The sequence below is a fragment of the Idiotropiscis lumnitzeri genome, chromosome 3, assembly GCF_059441095.1.
Source record: "Idiotropiscis lumnitzeri isolate Australia: NSW breed Sydney's pygmy pipehorse chromosome 3, RoL_Ilum_1.0, whole genome shotgun sequence".
Classification (NCBI taxonomy): domain Eukaryota; kingdom Metazoa; phylum Chordata; class Actinopteri; order Syngnathiformes; family Syngnathidae; genus Idiotropiscis; species Idiotropiscis lumnitzeri.
The window spans coordinates 19819478-19840927 of record NC_142393.1 but is presented as its reverse complement, the minus strand read 5'-3'; the positions used below and the strand labels follow the sequence as shown (position 1 = coordinate 19840927).

The 21450-nt window shown below is 41.1% G+C and overlaps 1 protein-coding gene across 3 annotated transcripts in view; it reads right to left on the bottom strand.

Annotated features, from left to right (window-relative positions):
- Nucleotides 1-21450, bottom strand: part of prdm16 (PR domain containing 16) — a 224573-nt gene that overhangs the window by 99982 nt on the left and 103141 nt on the right. For 2 of the 3 annotated variants that reach the window (XM_088291320.1, XM_088291319.1), the window contains exon 4: nt 8782-9212. The exons of the other annotated variant lie outside the window; for it this stretch is intronic. In XM_088291320.1, the coding sequence (XP_088147446.1) occupies nt 8782-9212 (431 nt within the window). The remainder of the gene's footprint in view (nt 1-8781; nt 9213-21450) is intronic. 3 annotated transcript variants of the gene reach the window in all.

The following is a 21450-nucleotide window of genomic DNA, read 5'->3' as shown; positions in this document are numbered from 1 at the left end:
GAACAACCATCAGCGCTCACAGTCACACCTAGGGCCCATTGAGCATGTTTTGGAATGTGGGAAGAACCAGGAGTACTTGGAGAAAACCCACATAGGTACGGGAGAACATGCAAACTCCAGCCGGAACCGAACCATGCACCTTTGAACTGTGAGGCAGACGTGCTAAAGAGTCTTCGACCGTGCCGCTCCTTTGCTGTGAATTCTTGGATTTGATTTTTTTTTTTCAATTTTATCAACATCACAAGCATTTTTTTAAATAAAAATATTCTGCAATCGCTCAGGTGTGCTTGTGGGAGGAGGATGTCTCTGAAAGTGGGAACGTTAGTGTTGAGGACAGTTTAGTGCAGATTAAAATTAGGATTGTGCACTCTTAACTAGTTAGCTATTTATTTGTCTATCTGTGATGATAGTGTATATTATTTCAGATAAAACAAGATGCCTGTGTTTTTTTTTTGTGTTTTTTTTAAGCATTAGAACATTTGATGGACAACTGCTTTGGCAATGTGTAAAATACCAACAATAGAGAAAGTAAATATTATTAAATATTTATCGTTCGTAAGGGTTACACAAAACGAGTGAAACATTTTCCACAAAACATGGAAGTGAGAGTGTCATGGCGTGGGCCAAGGAAAATTCTATTCATTAGTGGTCTGGATGACAAATAAGAAAGGTCTTGAGCTCAGGTGTAATTTATGGCTTTTACTAAAACTGGGAGATTGTGAGGCACAATGTCATAACATAAAGTTTTTTATTTTACCGTAAATCACAAATGACTGTCAGATTTAACATCGTTTCACTGAGAAAAAACGTTTGCACCTTTTGGAGCGTTCAAGTCAAGCTACAACTAAATTGCACATACTGATTTCCGAGACTTGTTTTATTCTAAACTCATAATAGGAATGACAACATTCTAAGCCAAGCGACTGATCATGAAATGTTGCACAAGCATAAGTGGACTAAAAGGAATGACATCTATAAGTGAAATCTGTTAATTGGAATGCTGATTCAAACCAAATTAAGCTATTACAGCAAACTTTCGGTGAGGGCTCGATTTAATGGAGGAAATCTGACAGATTTGGGATTATGCGCAGCACGGCTCAGTTTCTAAGATGATTAATAGACAAGAGCACAGAACGGCCTTTGTGTACCAAGATATGACCTCAAATGTGGAGACGTCTCAGGGTGAAGCTGTTGTGTTTGAAACAAACAACACCTTTTTGAAATCTGAAGGTTTTTTTTTTGTTTTTTTTGCCAAGTTATACAGTATTTATTCTGAATGCATGTGTGGTCCTAATGCACAGGTTACATGCATGCAAATGCATAGTGCACGTCGAGAAACTTCGTAAACTTGATCAAATGCAGACGGCTGGTTTAGGGCCATAAGGACTGTTTTTAGTTTCTGCTTCAATGACTGCATCTGACAAGGACACCGACACACAATGCTCTTAAAAAGTTTCCACAGCCAACACAAAGTAATACAACCATGTGCGATTGAGAAATGGTGCAATGTATTGATGAAAAGCTAAACCAGGAAGGACTTAACAATTCGAAACACTAAGCTGTGTGTTGTGTATGTGATTAAGGAAAATGTTAAGCACAACAGCCATGGGAACCTGATTAATGGGTCACCACCTCCTGCCGAAATGCTAAGATGCAAACGTGTTGCGATTTCACCCAAGAGTGGAAAACTGGGCAGGGAGAGTGAGGCGTCACCCATGCATGGTGAACAGAGCGTTTGCACCAGAAGTCCACCTCCTGTTAGCATGTAAATGAACAAACAATCTCACTTTACTCACATCAAAGTCAGCATTTATTGCTGTTAAAGGGCGGGAATTTAAGTACATCTCTTAAATTGGGGATTTGATGAAATGAAGTGGTGACGTATTTGGAGTGGAGGCACCTCTAATGACTTCTTTGAAATTCAAGTAATATACTATATCAGTTGTGAGGGAGGAAAAGGGTAACTTGAGCAAATACATGTAATCAACAACATAAACAGCATTTGATAAATGTGAAGACTGCGCTCATTGTCTGTTCCTGCCCTGAGGCTCTTCAACTGATGGGCCTATTCATCAGGGCGGTGATGAACGATGGGGCTTTATCTCGCTACATTTAGATCGAGAGGAGGGGGGTGGAGGCGTGGGACGGCAGTTACCTGGGCTTCGTCGCTCGGGAATAATGGGCCCATGTGCGAGTTTTAAATGGATGTTCAAAGCAATGTGCAAAGAGAAACCTTGCGCAATAAAGGAGAGCATTGTGGGGGACGAGCGTGAGGGGACTGTGTGTTTGTGTGTGTGTGTTTGTGTTTCTCAAGCAAACAATAGGTTCTATTGAAAATGCTTGGCTGGAGTGGTTGCGGTCTGAAATCAATGACCAAGTAATAACAGCCCAAATCCCAGCGACAACATTTGTCAAGTTCCACTAGCGTCAACGATGGACGACTTTGCCGCGTGCGTTTCCTCGGGAGCCTGCGCCACTTTCATCTGATTCATTTACAAACTAATTAACAGATGTGGTAACGAGTTATGAACAAATGATAAGGCATCAAGCTTCTAATCAAACCTGACAATTAATTTGCTGCCCCGCTTCCTCATTATCAACTACCTTGTTCATTGAGAATAATTGACAACAGTTCGTGCAAGCCCGCAGGAGACTTGTCTTTAACAGCTCTTTAAGTCAAAAAAAAAAAAAGCAGCCTAATGCTGCTGTGGTGATTCTCTGGGTAACAGTGACCATATGTTTAATATTAGTTGGAATCTGTTCCACCGGAGTGCTCCGAAAGCTGAGAAAATTGGATTAAATTGGCTAATGGCATGTTTAAAACCTACATAAAATGAACCTGAGTGGAAGATATTACAGCACGCAAGCTGGGGACTTTAGGGCTTATTCTCTCTCTGGTGTGTTGGCGGCATGTATAAACTTGGGGTTTCTGTCAAAGTCAAATAATGATGATGGAAAACCGCAAAGTGTTGGTCAATAATACTGGTTTAAAAAAGAAAAAAGTGCTCTTCATACATACGCACATACATAGACCACAATGCGTACATGCATACTGTGCATACGGTAATACTGCACGTAAAACATACATTTTTTAAGTAACCTTTAAGTATACGACCACTGAGTCCGTACAAAGACAAGCCCAAGATGCCGTTTTTTTTCCCCTTTACTATTGGCTGTCTTTACAGGACAAGTGCTGTCATCTTAAGGCCATGTTCTTCAGAGCATGCCACTGATTTGATTAAAAAAAGACATGATAATGACCCCATTTATGTGGAGCGCCTCACTCACAGTAGGGGGTTCAACTCAACTAGAATGATGTCAGGACGTTAGGCCGGCAAAGATGTTATGAACAAATTGATTTCCGCAGGATTTTCTTGAGCTGTAGTTAGTAAAAGCTTACTTTTACCGCCTGCAGAGCCAGTACGCACCAAGCCAATATAGACAAATGCTAACAGTGCTGTGACATCCATTGAGCATTAAAAAAAAATCATGGGAAAAAAAGTTGACATTAGTTATTACTTTTAACTTGTAAAAGAGAAAAGCTAAAACATTCAAATTAATATAAACACAAACGATAAAGCCAAATCATGCCATACCAAATAAGATGAAGTGATGAAATTAAGCGTCAGCTCTTGGTCATTAATATTAATAATAATACGATATTAGTGATAACAGTTCAAATAATAACGATGAAGAGCATGTTTCTGTCACGAGCAAACAAATCAGACATGTTTCAAGTTGCACACCTTGAATGCCCTGAAGGGACGTCTTAAGCATAAGAACACAAAAGGCAAGCAAACAATGATGGAGGCGAGAGGTGGGTCAAGACAGATAAGTGCGAGGGTGCGCCATGACTTCTTTGCTGTAATGTTCAGCAACATGAACATTAGCTTGGCTCACTCTCAAACAGACAAAAACAAAAGAGTATGAGGTGAACAAGAGGTGAGAAAAGTCAGCTGCCAGGGGGGAAAAAAAAGAAAGATTTATCGGCAAACACAAGGTGATGCCGTTGCTGGATCGACACATGTCACAAAAGAATTTGGCTTTATATAATAAGAATACCCACCAGACATCTTGGCCTATCACTATGTCAACAAAAGAGAGGCAGAAACAGAGCTAGCATATTCCCCCCTCTTTCCACACATCACTGGATGAATGGCACTGATATGGAAAATCACTCCACAAAAAGTAAACAGAAAAAGAATGTAAGAAGGGCAGAAAGGCGTTTGCCGCTGCAACAAAGTCATCCCACTGGCAAAAGACAAATATGGCATGGCATGATGTATTCTTAGAAATACATTTTTATTATGGGCCATTTTAAAATATGAAAGTTACGATTTCTCTTTTGACGTCCTTGAAATGTTTTTGTCCATCTCGTTATTAAATAATTTGCACTAGAAATTAGAAACAGTCCCGCAGCTCTGGAAAACTACAAACACAATCATAAATATATTGTTAAATTAATAATGCTTTGACAGCCTGTGGTTTTGTACTTGATGAGTCGAATGTCATTTGATTATCAATTTTCATCTGTTACGCAGTAAACAAGTGTGCCCTGAGAGATCGTCACGTGTGCGTGAAAAATTATCCAATTTCATCTAGTTGGTCCAAATTATTAAAACTTTTTCACTACATCTAATGTATTTTTGTTCATCTATCCATGTCAGTGACATGTATTGACAGGCAGAACTATTAGATGTCCCTCCACTAGATGGCAGAAGCCACAATTATGTGTCTCACCTGATGCTGGTTATATAAGAAAATAATATCATTGTGTTCAATTACACAGGCCCAGATTTCACTCTGCGTGTCTAAACGGATGAGATAAAAATTAATTCGGTATACACTTTATGCGGTACTTTTAGAGCCCTTTTTGTTTGGTGGCAATGCATGATGCGTGTCTTGGCTCAAGAAAGGTTGGGGAAACACTGGATTAGAGGGTGGACTTAATGTTAGTTGAGTGTGCAATAATTCACTGTCAAACGTTCGCAGCGGAAGTGGTATGGAATTTTGCTGTGAATAATAGAAAGTAGCAATTTGCAGCAAAACCGATGTATGCGCACTGACCTTCAAATGAAAAACCAAACTTTAATGAGAAAAGCGCAATTTTGCAGTTGAGAGGTGTGTGGATAAAGCAAGTGGTCACAGTGAAGTAAAAGCAAAAGAGCAATTTAAGCAGACTGTAATTTCATAAAATCCCATACACAGAACATGTAAGAAATTTCTTTTATCTTTCTTCTCAAGGTTACATAAAGGGACAAGTCATTGGTCTTTTTCATTCCCTGCTTTTGCTAAAACACATCCTCATGTGGTGTCATTTGCCTTACGTCTGAACAGGGGTTTTTAGATCACTGAGTCAGTTTAGTGAAGAGCATAATAGCTGACGCCATTGTACCGTGACGTGTCTCTATCAACTGGGTGAGCAGCCAGATAATAGCAGCAGGCGCTCTGACAGCAGATGCCCACAGCGGACCTCTGTGAGGGCTTCGGCTCCCTCCGCTTGCGCAGGTCTTTCTATCCTGAGGGGTTGGGCGCTCCCTACACACACACGCACTCACATACTGGAGACTTGGGGGCCCCGGTGTTCTATCATGTTGCGCTAAAGGGGAAGTATAATGGTTTTTAAATGGATGACTCGGTGCTGGCCCAAAGAGGCAGTGTGAGACAGAAGAGAATGGCCATGGCCTGCAGCAAAGCAGCTCTAAGATTGAGCTGTCCGTCTCGCTGAAATGAGTCTGAATTAACACCTCTTCCAGTCCCTCGATGCCCCGAGACAGACAATAGTGGGCTTCCTCTCTGCCTTCCTCTTCTTTCATGCCATTTGAGCAGTTACAACACGGCCTAAATCCCACATACAGATTCAGAAGATTTCACGGTATATGCAACACTTTGCAAGTCTTACTCTCATTTCCAATTTTTACATTTTCACTCGATTTGAGGTCATCTTAGAAAGACATTTTTATTTTGAAAACTGGGAGTGAGTGCGATAGTACATTTTTGAATGCATTTATAATAAAAAAAAATAAATCATAATAAATCTTTCAAATGTGTTTAGTATTAGTTTTGAACGACACTGGTGGATGGCAACCACATTGATGCGGTGTTATGACCATTTTTATGATTACATTGGATGTATTCGGATGAGGGTTGGGGACAGCCGATGCCAGCTGACTTTGGGCAAGAGGCGGGATACAAACTTAATTGGCTGCTAGTCCTATACAGACATACAGAGACAAGCAACCATTCACTCACATTCAGACCATCACTAGAGGGGAACTGACCATATTTTGCCTCACTTGTCGCACAAGGCAGCCTGTCTATTTGTCTAAGAGCAGAGGCATTAGATGAGTAGATGGTGAAAAGGGGCGCACGGCTCTCCTCGGGGAGTCTGTCTGTGATTATCAACAGGCCAACTGTTATGACTGTCTGTGATAAGGGTCTGGGCGAGGATAGCCCCTGAAGGGTTCCAGCCTCCAAGTAGACAGGAAATGTGAAGCAATAATACGGCCTGAGACACAGTCAGTCAGTCCTCCAGCGAGTGCCGAGGAGGAGGAGGCTAGACGGATCAATCGCTCATCTGCGATTGGGGAGCAAACGCCACATGTTTTTGCTTGAATGGAAACAGAAGGGACCTCAGAGGGAACGATCTCATCAAAAAAAAAAAAAAAAACAATGATACATAACACCACAATAAATGAGTGACTCAAAATGTGTATTAAACTAAAAGTTGGAAAAATATAATGTGGATTATCTCTATTTAGACTCAGGGCGAGTGTGTGCATAAAGTTCTTTTTTTTTTGCCACTGAGCGTATGAGTAGGCCTTTTAAAAATGAAGCTGTTGGCTGAACCTAACTGCCGATGAAATATGCAGTTGTCGGGCATTGTGGGAGAAAAGAAAGAAAATATTTAGCGCGTGTCATTTTTGGAGAGTTGCCCTTTGCACCTTGAATGGCGACGCATAATATGAATGTTAAACAAGGAAAGCGTGCACTGCCGCCCAGCATGTAATCACTAACACATTCTACAATTGGAAAGGAGGACGTGTAAAGAATCTTCACCAAGGTCACATCATACCTTGCCAGCGCTCAGTTCAGCGAGCTCCAAAGAATTACATTTTTGCTTTGGGGGGAGGGGGCATGAAATTGATTTTTTACATAATGTTTACAAACTGGAAGTTCCACAAACTCACATTTAATGGATTAAGACAAGTGTCACCATACAATTCTTTAAACACTTGGATTTAAAGTATTGAAGGAATTATATGAATGTTGAGATGTTAAGCATGGATTACTTTTCCATTTTTTTTCTATTTGAAAGTTTTTATGGTAACAATTGTTTGGCCCTAAAATTAATTATTGCTATTCCAGTATTTCCCATGGCAAAACCAATGTGTTAAAGGTCTTCTACCTCAGAGGCACGAAAAATGGTTCTGTTCAGAACCGGTTTCCTTATGTTCAATTCCCAGGCAGGGTTTGCCGTTTTAGCAAACAATTCCTTTATCAATAATAAAAAAAAAATAATTATTTATTTATTATGGCGACCCCATGGCCCTCTATAGGAGTCCTAGGATGTGGACCTCTTAAGACAGCACGGTTTGGGTTTGTAAGTTCATGTTACATTTAATAATTTGTCTTGTTTACAAATACATTTTAAGACATTTACAAGAGGATGCTAATCCACTTATTTAGTCTCATTTCCCCCCCAAAAAAAGTATTGATGAGAGACTCTATAAAGAATTGAATCATTAAACAAAATCAGAATTCTAAAAATTCCCATCCCCATCAGAGGCTGCATTAAATTTTTCATTTTCATGGGTGGGGCATTGGCAAGGCAGGCACCCATTCATATTTGAGAAACTTTTTTTTTTTTTTTTAACATTTTTTTCTGATTTAAGCAAATAATTCATGAATCTCGATTTCGGCATACGCAGAATAATCCGTCGATTTGCAAATGACGGTGCTGCACCAATCGAAGTTGAGGGATCTTGGTGGTGGTCTGCGCTCAACTAAGCATCCCCAAGATTTAACTCCACTGTAACAATCACGTCATGGGCAGTGAATAAGCAGCCCGACATGGAATCAGTGAAATGAAAAGCGAGCCAGAATATTTCATGTCTGATTGGCCGCACGAGAGAGAAAGGAACAGACAGAGACCGGTTGACTTTCTTTTCTTAATGAGCTTACTGAAGCAACTTCAATATCGCCTAATGTCATGTCAAAATGAAAATTAATAGTGCAATATGCCGCCATTGCATTCGGTCATGCTTCTTCCATTTCGATATCGGATGGCGTGACCAAACGAGCATGCCCGCTTCGGCCGACGCCCAGAAAAGCTGATACCTCCACTAATCAGCAAGATTTTTCCATCTGACATTGCTGTGCAGCTAGATATGCAGACGTGTGTTTAGCGCATATGTGTGTGTGGGGGTGTGTGTGTGTGTGTGTAGTCAAAGATGAGGTCCAATCATGAGACGGGGATGCAAATGGAGCTGGCTCCTGCTATGATGATGAGATAGATGCCTGTGAATGAACTGTGATTGCTGGAAATGTGAACGTGTGAATACAAAGTGACTCATTCATCAATCAGCCTCCTCACAGTATTACTTCAACGCCCTCCCGCCCCACCTTGGTGTCACTATTCTTTCCTTTAATATCATATGCACTTACTGTATTGCTGTTTGTGCCTTCACACTGAGGAGGTCAAAAGGTGATAGACAGTTACTATGAAGATGAAGAAGGGCATAGAAACAAAGCACAAAAAGAGGCCGAGTCGGTTCGTACCTCCCATCCGAAGGAGCTGCCTTTGCTGTGCAGGCCGAACCTCTCGCCGGCTCCGATGCGAGTCTTGGCCCAAACGCCCAAGCCCGCACCTGGTACCGAAGACTCCCGCAGCTCCAGATCGGCGGGAATAGGAATGTCGTCGGGAATGTAGACGAGCGCCTCGTAGGGTGAGCCTTCCTTGGGCGTGGTGAAGTCCTGGTCATTGCTGCTGCTGTTGTTGTTGTGGAGGTGATGGTGGGTGTTGTACATGTGGGGGTGCAGCAGCAGGTGGTGGTTGTTTGGATGGGAGGGAGTCGGTGAGGGAAGGGGAGACATGTTGATGACGCCGTCCTCTGCGTCGTCTTCAGGACTGTCAGTGCAAATGCCGCCAGCTGCCAAGCCCGGGAGGTCGGCCTCTGTGTCGTACATGCTGTCCGCTGGCTCACTGTCATCTGACACACAAAAGACACGTGAAAGACTTAGCGTCTCGTCGGAAATTCCTAACCTTTACACCTGCTTTCCTTCACCTTTGTGGAAAGGCGTCTTTGGGTCAAGGCAAAATTAAAACGTGCTGGCTTTCAACTCCGCTTTTCGTAACTGACACCGTCACGTGACTCCCCAATAACATACTAAAATTGGGTTTAAGGTTGCATCCAGGCAGCATTTTTAGAATTCAAACAACTTTTCTTCCAAGTACTTCATGTCATCTTGCTTAAATGGGAAAAGCTAAGAAAGTTCGTTCACAAAAAAACAGATTCCAAAGCGGCCTTTGCTCATCAATCCATCGTTATTGCAGGAATACTTATTTTTATCAGTTTCTTTTTCTTCAACATTTTCATTTGCAACTCGGCATCAACTTCTTTCCTTGTCCTGATTTACAATAACACAGAAAAAGCAGAAAAAGACGACGTGTGTCCAGAAAACAATACATGTTTATCTTCTTCTCCCAAAACACACTCCACCATATCGGACTTTTGTGTACGACGAGGTACTCTGAAAAGACGAGTTTGTGCCAGGAAAGAATCCACTTTAAATAACTCTGCCAATTCCGTAAAAATGAGTTGTCAAACGTCTCGTCAAAATAGCACCAGAAGCTTGTTGACAACCTGTGATTGGCTGGAGACCACTCCAGGGTTTCGCCCGCCTCTCAACTAAATGAGTCTGAACGGCAAAGAAAATTAATGAAAGGATGGATGGGCTTGTACTCTCCTACAAAAAGCATCTGGGCAATCCTTTCTAAAAGACAACGAAACTAAATTGTTTGACATGTCTTAATGCATGCAAAACTAAATCGAAATACAAAACAGTTATTTCATTATGCAATGGTACTTGAGTTTCATCTTGCACTTTTATATGAAGTAAGGAAACTATGATGAAGACAGAGTATATTTTTTTTCCAAAAGGGTCCTCTGAAAACAGGCATTGGCAAAATTTTGGCGAACTCAACCCACAATGACCTCAGCAATGTTTTTAATCAATTTGTCTCCCTCCATGTAGTGGAGCACGCCAAGCTTTCAAGCTCTTCCCAGATAGTCGTTAGCACCAACGGGTTATTATTATACTTGTATTTATTTTTTTAATAGCATGTGATGTTTGAAATGCATCACTCATAAGTGCAGTACGTAGTTTATGTTTCAGTGCTGTCATGGTACTGAGGTTGTACGGGAAGAACTTGGAGATGTATTGAATGAGCTAATCAAACACTTGTGGAATCATGGGAGTTCAGTCACAGCACAGATCATCCTTTTTGTTCTTCGCTAAATATTTGGCCTCCTGCTTGGCGACTGATGTGGCCTGTGGACGCTGTTAAATTAACTTGCATGTAAGTTTTTAATGTGAAACGTAAAACTAGCAAAGCACAGGACAGCGGCTGTCCAATCCTTGGCAAAGCTGAAGCCGCTCCACGAGGCTCCAGGAGACGTATCACATAAAGTTACTGCAGTAAAATTTTGCTTTTTAAGACCGATTCTGCGTCATCCAGCGAGTTTGACGGGAAAATCCTTTTTTTTTTTTTTAATGATCTCCATTTCATTGGAGGTTGGGTCGGACGCGCAGCTCCCACCGTACAATCAAAAATGTTTTCAGGCTGTTAAACACTTTTTTCCCCTCTGCTATCCCTTCTTTCACTCCTCCACTCTCACTAACACTTGACCCACTGAGAGCAATTTTGACAAGCCTAGAGACAGCCTCGGAAAATCTATTAAATTTGGCTTAAGAGCCTCCGTGAATGTAAAAATGCACAGATGACTTGACTGAATTTACACTCTTCATATGTACTATATTGAATTGCACAAAAAGGGACATTGCACATAGTACACATTTAAGTTTTAGATTTGCACATTTCATAATCAATTCTAAGTTAAGACATTTTTTTAACTCTGGCTTCAGTTACATCCAATCCATTTTCTCACATCTTTTTTTCCCCTGCAATACGTGTTAGTCTCAAAGGATTGTCAATGCTAAAGTTTGATATTACTCTGACATATTTTGTATTCTTTTGAATGAATGACAAATATTTTGTTATGAAGTTTACTTATGTATCCTTAAAAAGAAAAATCACAAATCATCTTGATTACAAGAGTCTCAAAGAGCTTCACAGGCCCAGAGTTTGGGAACATCCCTTGACCTACCTCCCACAACTTCACGCAGAAGAGCAAAAGCAAATTTTCCAAAGTGAGAATTACATGTTACCTGTGGCAGGCTTTACACAGTTGGACAAGCTGATCATGTTATACCAGCAATTCCCAAGCTATGGCGTGCACACCCCCCCACGTCAATTCAGAGTTTAACGGCAGTCTGCTGTAAACCTTGATGTGTTTTTTTTGTTTTATTTTATTTTTTTGTTTGTGAGTCTATAATTAAACATGACTCACCATTGGGTATTAATGACTTTCATTTTTTTTCGTTTCTATTTTGGGGGGGTACAAATAAATGCAATACAATACAACAAAATAAAAGGGGTAATGTTCACGTCTATCCTTAAGTAAAAAACATGTAAATGGTTGATTATTATACCAGACCACTGTTACATTTTTGATATACATTTTGAGAGTCCCAGCAGTTAAAAGGAAGAAGAGAAAGCGCAGGAGGCGAAGAAAAGTGACGACCGGGCTTCTTTTAAACAGCTCTATGTTAGTTCTGAGTCTCAGACAGCCAAAGGAGAGATGTTAGCTTCGCCTCCCAAAGGAACTCTAAAAAAACAACCCGGCCAAGATAGTGCCTTCCTCTCCCTGGCTCCCGATGTTGTTCTTTCTCTCTTGCTCCTCTCGCCATCTCCTTCTCTTTTACGGGCAGCTATTTATCCTGATTACATCAGGGGTCAATCATTAATTCGCACCTTGGGGGTCCCGATGCTGGCTGCGGCTACAATGGGTTGCTTGTGTTCAGTGGCTGTTATTCCAGCGGAAAACTTTGCCTGAGAGCCAGGAGCCAGCCACATGAAGGCATCCAATTTGAGTTGATAAATTATAAATGCATGCCATAAACAGAGGCTTTTGCTTTGCAGCAAAGCTTGTTCGAACAAAGATTTTAGCGGCGTCATAACCTTGGATGCTAGCGACCGCACAAACATCTGTTTGCACCTGATGGAGCCGCCGCCTCACTCAAACACATGACATCAAATGGTGCTGTCGGTAACGATGATATCATATAACTGATGCACAACCGCAGTAATACAGTTGAATGAAAATACGCCACAAAGACTCCATAAGTAGGCTTGCAAAGGTAAGGCGTAAAATATATCAAATCCTGATAACACAGTAATCAGTGTTAGCCTACCATGGCAAAATAACTTGACACGGAGCTGAAAATCAGCGGTTTGAATGTGGGGTCTTTCAACGGGTAAAGTGTTTGGTGGTTGAGTTTAATCAGAGCACTCTAGACTTAAACGCAGGGGAGATAGAGATCTGCCGTGATTTTCTGCTGTCTGCCTGGACGTACACAAACACATGCTTTGTAGCCTGCAGACTAAGTTGGACGGTGAACCCAGGCTGAGGTAGAAAATTCACTGCATAGATTACATCTGGTAAGAAATCTCCAAATGGGACCCAAAGCACTCATTGCGAAGAAAAAATAACAAAGAGTCCCACTAAAATTGTAATCAAATAAACAATTCTAATTGCAGGCAGGCGTACAAAAAATTGCAGATCTCAAGCTTCAATGGAAGTCCACAACAGTTTGAGATTTTGGAGCCAGGTACATGGTTTGCAAGGGCGTGTTTGTGGCCCACATGACAATAAAGCAGAGCTGGAAATAAGACGTGCACGCCAGTGATGGCCATCATAAAGCGCACGCGTCCTATTTCCCTGTCCAATACACACACACGCACGTATTTTACTCCGCCTGTAAAGTGATCTGGTTCAATTCAAGAGCGAAACGCTGCCATTGGTGAAAGGACAGTATCCAGGGAAATGTCCAAAGAATGCAGAATTCTTCCCATGACTCCAAATATGGGGAGAAAAGAGCGCCTCGTTCAAGTGGGGAAATGGCAAGAAAGTGTGGATTATGACAGATATGAAAAATGAACTCAGCAATACGTGACCAAAACTTTTTTTGAAGAGTTCACAAGCTCTCAGAAGAATGAGGCACTTTATGCTGCTTTTGCGCGGCACCATACCGGATTGGTTGATTCCACGCATCGTTTGCAAAATTCACATCACATTAAATGCACATCAGCATGCTAGCAACCTGCAACGGTGGAGAACGACACTTTCCCGCTGGCCAAAGTAAAGACACAAAAATCAGTGAAGTGATTGAGGGCAGCAGCAAAAGTGGAGACAGTGAATGAAAATATTGCAGCATTCAGAACTGTTTGCAACCATTAAAACTGTTTGCGACTGTCTGACGAACGTCTGACGAACATCTTTGCAAACTCTGCTGGGAGTGGAAATAGTCGTAGGTCATAGCCGCTTTTGCCATGCTTCTACGACAGCAATGTTTCATAAACTTTATTGAGCCAAGGGACATATTTTAGATTTGGAAAATCTCACGACACAACACGACATAAAAATGTCAGAAAAGGTGTCCACAGGTCATTAACGTACCGGCTGCCATCACATGGAAACGCATTAACTCGCTATGGCTCTCACGATACGTCATTGGCACAGATAGATGACCAAAGATCATTTGATGATCTCATGGCACACTATCGTACCTGCAGCACAGACACACTGTACTCCAGGATTTAGCCATGAGGTGACATGACTACCAGGTGCACCGCAAGAAGCAGGAAAAAAGCTCTCAAAATCAAATCAATAAATGTAAATTATGAGCATGTGTGAGTGAAAGCTGAAAATCGGTGTGGTGTATTTTTCCACGAAGGGTTGCCATTTATTCAGATGATGTATAAATGGAAGCATGTTACCAGGCAGCCCATTAAAAAAAAAAAATTAAAAAGGAGGCAGCTCGTCCGGGCTAAGGTGTGTGTTTTGCGTGTTTACATGGAAGTAGTGAGAGTGCAACGGGGGCACAGTCAGCTACAATAGCGGCAAGCCACTCCGAATGAAAACACCACACTGTTTCCCCTTGTAAAAGCACCAGGGAACATTTCCAAGCAACATTCAGAGCTCAAACTGGGCGTCCTCACAGTGAATGAGTGCATGAGGAGAGCCGCAGACATATGGAGGACGCAAATGGAGGAGATGAGTGAGAAAACGCAGCCTCCAAAGCCGCATATGTATTCCCTTACAGGTTACACATTACCCACTGCTTATAAATGTACAAAAATGACTGACTTGTGCAAATGTCTTAGGCCATCACTGGCTTTGTCTTTTGATGATATTTGAATGGCAACTATTTTGACCAAATTGTAATATTTTATTTATATGGCTGTCATGTAACGTTTTAAAAATGGTTTACTGGCTGCTATATACAACTTTGTATTGGACAATCAAAAGAGTAGCAAACGAGGGATTCTTTTGTGGGGGTTTTTTTTTGCGTGAAGTTCAAATCCGATATTTGGCAAAATAAAACACTGATAACTGATCTGATAATTAAATAAAAAAAATCATGTAATGACAACAGGAAGAAAAATCGAAACAATTTGCCAGATTTTTTTGTTGATTTTATTATTTTGGGGTGGGGTGTTTGAATGTCATTATCTTTGCCATTACGTTGTACGGTGTAATAGAGTAAAAAGAAAATGGGCCCCCTACCAAAAAAAAATCTGCCATTTTTTTTTCAGATTTTAAAAGAGCTAATCTGCGGATTAAACTGGCCAGCCAATTAATCGATCAGGCCCTAAAGAATTCATGACCCTTAGGCCATTTTAATTACGTTTCTGTTTTTGTGTGTTTTATAATAAAGCAAATGAGAATTATTTATTGATGGTGATTGTTATAACAGACTTTTTTTTTCACAGTGCTAAATACATACAAACATGGGTAAATCTTTTAACGGGCAGCAATAAATTATAATTTCATTATAATTAATAGTCACAATTTTTTCTCAATTTCCAACTTAGTCTATCGTGCCATCTCGCTAACCAAATATGTCAAAGTATTGTTATTGCAACACAAGTGTGTAACAGTTAGTAAAAGTGTTATTGATTACATTTACACAGAAAAAAACAGCAAAAAGAAAGAGCCGACTGCAACATTGTGCTTTCTCCTGCCATCTTGCATGTTTGTGGTTGTGTGTTGCACTGAAACAACACAGCTGATGTATTGATGTGTTATTTTTGCTGAAAAGGCCTCAAACCATTGCATCCAGCAGCGTGTGGGTGCGCGTGTTTACGCTAAAAGGCGTGATCAAGCCTCCTGGCGAATAGAAGACAGCATGCAGCCTCCTGCTGTGTGTGGTGGCCCCGCAGTCCCAAGAGGCCCCCGGGGGCCGAGGCTTGTGCAGACATTTATTAACAGGAGAGATTAATGGCATCGCAGCAAAACATGTTCACGGGCATGATAAATATTAATAACAATCAATATTGAGTTACATTTGCCAAATAGAGTTGCAAACATCATTCAGGGCGAGGGGACTGGAATGTGGGGGCGTAAAGTGAAAAGATGAGAATGGCAAATTACACTCACTGGTCAATTCATTAGGTACACCTGCACAACCAATTGAAGTAAAGTTACTACTACTAACAAATACTCGGTTTTGATTGACACTATCAGAACGAAATTAATTGAAAAATATGCTTATATTGTACATTTAACAACAACTTTGTGTGTTTAACGGTATGTTATCAGCAGCTGCAACTGCAAAGGCAGAATTAAATACAATACTGTACAGGTGTCCCTATTGCTGTGGCCAGTGAATGAAAGTTGACAGGAAGTGCAGCCAGTAGCACATGACCATCCAACATGGAAAACCTTTCATAAATCAAACACATATATTCCCAGTCCTCTTTAATAAAGTGCATAGCAGCTCACTAAAATGGAAGAAAATCTGATTTATGCACACGCAGACTATTGGATGGAGAGAAACTCTCAATAGTCAGAGAGGTCAATCACTAAAATCTATATAACCTCACTTCGTTTGAGGACAGCTTAACATGTGATGCGAAAGGTGGGAGGAATATTCACAGAGGTGGCTGGATTAACTAAAATATGTCGTCTGACATCCATGCACGATGAGTAGTTGTAATAATGCAGACCTCGTGTGTTTGCATGTGAGAGTGTGTGTGTGTTGCTGATGCAGCTTCATTTAACAAGCCACTGGAGGAACCCGTAAAGCGAGCACAGAGACAGACAGCGCGGACGAGAAACTCGTCCACTCCTGCTAAACGAGGCTCATAAAGGTCTGCAGAGTGATCATTTTACCATGGCGTTTTTTTTCACGGTTGGTCTTTGACTTGCAAAGTCTCATCATTTTACACTTCTATGTGTGATCCTATGTTGGAAAAAATGCTGTTTTGAATTTATTCAATTTTATTTTTTCAAGTGCTTGCACAAAACAAAATCATCTGGATGCAGATAAGTAGATCTATAGCCTCCATTATTTTTTGTTAGGTTTTCCAAGATTGCACCTCTTTCTCTTAAGATAGCAAAAATAGTACAGGGTATACAACAAATCGCTACATCATATCGCAATCTCTCTCTGCACAGTTTTGATACACCACCATGAGGAGCGCTCTCATTGGCCAACTGTGCTGACCTCATTGTGGATTTCTACTTTGATGTGAATCCTTTTTCTGTAAACTATTCATTTTGTATTAATAAACCATGAACAACCTTAGAAAATGAATCACACGTTTTTAACAGATATTTGAAAACAAACATTTATGTTCACTAAACTAAGTTGCTGAGTGACTTAAACCCCAAAGTAAAAATGACCATAATACACTTTGAATTTAGCTGAATTTGAATGTCATATATAACATACAGTGGACCCTTACTATTTACGAGAACGAGGGACGGGACCTGTCTGTAATTAGTGAAACTCTGTTGAAATATAAACCCATTAGCTATAAATGCGTTGATATAATAATATAAGGTTTTTAACCCCTCCAGAAATTGGGGGAGAGGGGGGGAGGACCTCCAATAAGTGTTTTCTTCTATTTCCGGGGGTGGCTCCCAAAATAAAATATCCCATACACATGCAACATAACAGTTGGATCATAATGTTAAACGCTGCTGTTTTTGTTTACTTCTTACGTAATATACATCAAAATCAACATAATGAAACAAGACTGCTAAATTATGAAGGCGAAAGCCTTACTTGGGCTCACATTTCATTTAATTGAGCACTCTAAATTGTCTTTAGGTGTGAATGTGAGTTTGAATGGCTGTTTGCTTCAATTTTCTGTGCCTACTGCCCAAAATTAGCTGGGTGAGGCTCCAGATGACGACTACTGGTATAGACAGACACCGTTATTTAAATACTCCAAAGTTGCTTCACCCTAGCCTACAATATTGTGATGAGTGCAAAGGTCTGTGTTTTATTACAGCCAACATTTGCCAATTAATGTAATCAGAAAAGCTTGTGTATTTCTGTAGATGTGCAAGACAGAGGTAAGCATGTGGCCTGCTCAACCTGCATGATTGCATCAGTGAGGATGTCTTCACGTGCAGGCAAGTGTTGATGGAGACGATGGTATTCACCTCGGCCACGGCATGCGGCCTCCACTCATACATCAGTCTATTACTCGCCAGTCTCGCTCTGCCTTGCTCTTCTCTTCTCCTCGCCCACTCTCCCTCCAGTCATTAGCCAGTGAATTAACGGCAATCCAGCGTGCTATTAATCACCCTGACAAAAGTGTTTGCATCGCCTTGCGAGGCCGCCACACAAACGGAGGAGTTGGGGGAGCAAGATGGGCCAGAGTGGGCGTTTGTTGGTTGCCATGTGAGTCATGCTGTGGCAAAGAAGTCGAAGGAAAACTCACTTGTAGAAGAGACAAGCACTCAAGATGGCGTGAACTGTAGGTGAGGGTGTGGAGCTAAAAACAATGGACTATAATCATAATTACCCAGAGTACTTGGTTAAGTATTGGGTTTTTTTATTCACAAAATGGCAATGCTTTTAATAGGAATATGGCCAAAGCACTTCAATCATCATCACATTTATCATTTCCATGGGAAGTGCAAAATAAATCAACTATAAACAGGCAGACACAACACACAAAAACATACATGCATGTGTAATTGCTCATTTTTAAAAGTTGTAGCTATAGTTGATAAATTAATAGACTTGCTTACATTTTCCTTTATTTATAGTATATCTATAAAAGGCCCGGCGGCCAGATCTGTACACCCTCCCCCCTCCACACACATATAATTTCATGAGGCGCACCAAAACAAATTATTTGCAGACACTTCAGATTTCTTGATAAAATAGCAAAATTACACATTATCTTCATTTTTAAAAATAGCAAGATGCTTTTTTTGTTACCAATCCCTCTATTAAAATAAATGTAAACATATTTGAACAGTGTAATTTGTGATGATGATTTATTTGGGTTCACAAATCATTCGGATTTACACCAAATGCACCAATTTCTTTCATGAATTATAAGTGGATTTAAAATCAAAATGTATGCTTTAATAGAGATGTATATGGGTTCCTTTCAGGGCAAAAATGGAAGTCAGACAGACAGACAGACAGACAAATAAGTCCGACGACTCATCCCAGTAAGTCTCACCTCCCACTCCAACAGGGGGACCACCTGAGCCGGGCCAGTCAGGTGGGTCACGGCCATCATACAGTCCCATGTCATCAGGCTGTCACTACAAATGCAAGTGACGTGGGAGATATGCTAATCCACTTAGCTTCAAGATCAGACGGGACTCTGGTAAGCAGCCCCGGCTCAGTCGACAACGAGAGGAACACACACGCGCACTGCTAGACCGAAGCTCGATACAAAAGTGCGCATTTGCGTAATTTTCCAGAATATGTACATCATGCAGTGTATATTATCTGATCCGAGCAGGATTAGGGGACCATTGTGGACTTAGTCAAATGCGTCCTCACAGGATATATCATCAGGTACAATATAGTATGTGGTTGGAACTTTTTTCTTGAATCTCATTGACTGCGGTACTGGAACGGGTGTAAGTTGCATAACAAACAAACAGATAGCTAAATGAACATAAGGGTTGTTAGGCCGATAGACGGACAGATTTTGATAACCACAACTTTATCAAAAAAACTACACAGTAATTTGTTCAGGTTGTTCTTATTGCAACAATCTGAGAACAAACATGATGGAAGCTACCTCCTGGCCCAAGGAACATTTTCTTAATTGAAATATAATCCTTAAAACCAATCAAAGAATGATGGTAAGTGTTGGCCTAAGTCAAGGAAATGCATCTAAATTCCTGCTTGCTCCTGATCAAAGCTTCCAGCCAGCAACAAGGTGTCAGAGTTCAAAACTATTGCGCCACTCAGCCAGATGATATCTCAGACGGATCCATCTTATTTCCCGGCCATGACTTCCCCTATTAGGAGCCGCGGCCGAGTTCTTACTAATCAGCTCGCTATCCCACAGAAACAGGAAGGAAGAGAAGGAAACAGATGGGAAAGCAGGACAATGGCGAGCGAGTGACACAATGCTGACTTCTCCCCCTTCTACTACTCTCGGCCGCTGTTGCCCTGCTCGCTCTCTGCGGCCGACCGTGCGGCCAGAGAGAACGGAGGCTCACAATCAGCCGGACAATACTGTATACAAGTGGCGGTGAACAATGGAGGTCGGCCACAAAGAATTCTGGGAACAGGGGCACAGCCTTCTTCTCCTTTGGGTCAGCTCGATACACATCGGACTGCTGAGACAGCCCGGTGCCAGACAGAGAAGGAGAGAGAGAGAGGAGGCAGAGAGAGAGAGAGAGAGAAAATGAGAAAGAGAGAGTCTGAGTGAGTGAATGAGAGAGAGAGAGAGAGAGAGATGCTATATGAGAGCTGGAACATTACACACGCACGCACACACACACATATATATCACCTGCTGTGTTACAATATATCAGCCTAAATGTCAGCTTGAGGCACCACTGCGCTCATAATCTCTCTCTCTTCACCCCCCCCCACACACACACACACGTGCAAACACGTGCACACATTTATAGTACAGTATGGTGAGTCAATTTTGCGCATAATTAACCAAAGAACTACACAATCAACAGGGTATGTATATGATGAAGTGTGTACCAATCAGGAAGTTCGTATTATGCACGATTATATTCTTCCATACAGTGCTTAAGAAAAACACGGAACAGGCAATGTTCTTTTTTCATCCCAGCTACCCGGCATTAACTGCATTTGGTAACTCCCAATGATTTTTTTTTGTGCTTCTGTGTTGGTTAATACAGCAGAATGTAAAAGCAATCGAAATAAAATGTCAGTTGCCAATTTGAAATCATGACTGATACATTTTCACAGTAAAACTACAAAGAAAAATTGAATTCACTTTGAAAATTCCAAATGGAAGAATGGAGTCAAAATAAATACTTGCCGAATACTTTTCTTGTTTTTATGACAGGTGGTCTAACGTATTTTGTCAGCCACTGTAGGTCTCTTTTTGTTGTTTTTAGAAAACACCTTTTCTACAACAAAAAAAAAAAAGACAAAGTAGAAGTGGAAGCGGATGAACAAATAAGATGTGCAGGAAGGCCATTCCGTTTCCCCGTTCCTTAAGTGTTCAGGCTGTGCGGCGAACGCGAGACATTTGGAAATAATTGGCTGGTAATTAGGTGGGGGTCGGCAGGTCGATTTTGGAACAAATGGCTGTCTTTAGCTCAGGTGGCCCTCTACACGAGATAATGGGACCTTTATGTCCAAACGACACCCCCGCCAACCACCTCCCCCGCCGCATCCTTCATCTTCTGCCGCGTTCCCTTCTTTAGCTTTCCTTAGCCTCCATGCTGCGTATTCTAGCCTAATCTCAAACACGAACTATTTTTTCCCCAGATAGAAAATGTGGAACAAGTGATGACAAAAAGATACTGCACAAAAACTGGAAAAAGGGGAAAGGCTGAAAATGATGTGCCTGTACCAAAGAAAGTCATGCTTTTGTTTTTTACCACCTCTAGTTATTTATTGAGTTTAAATTATTCTCCAATATCTTCTTTATTGAGTGGTTTTATTGGGCAGCAAAAAAAAAAAAAAAATCCAAAAATGTCCACTAAAATTAGGGACATGAAAAATTATCCAAGATCTTGCATCTTGACAACGGCACATCTTATTTCAGTTTTTTTTTTAACTGCATGAATATTAATGCTCAAATACAGGCAAGGGATGGGTATCTAGAATGTTTGCATGACA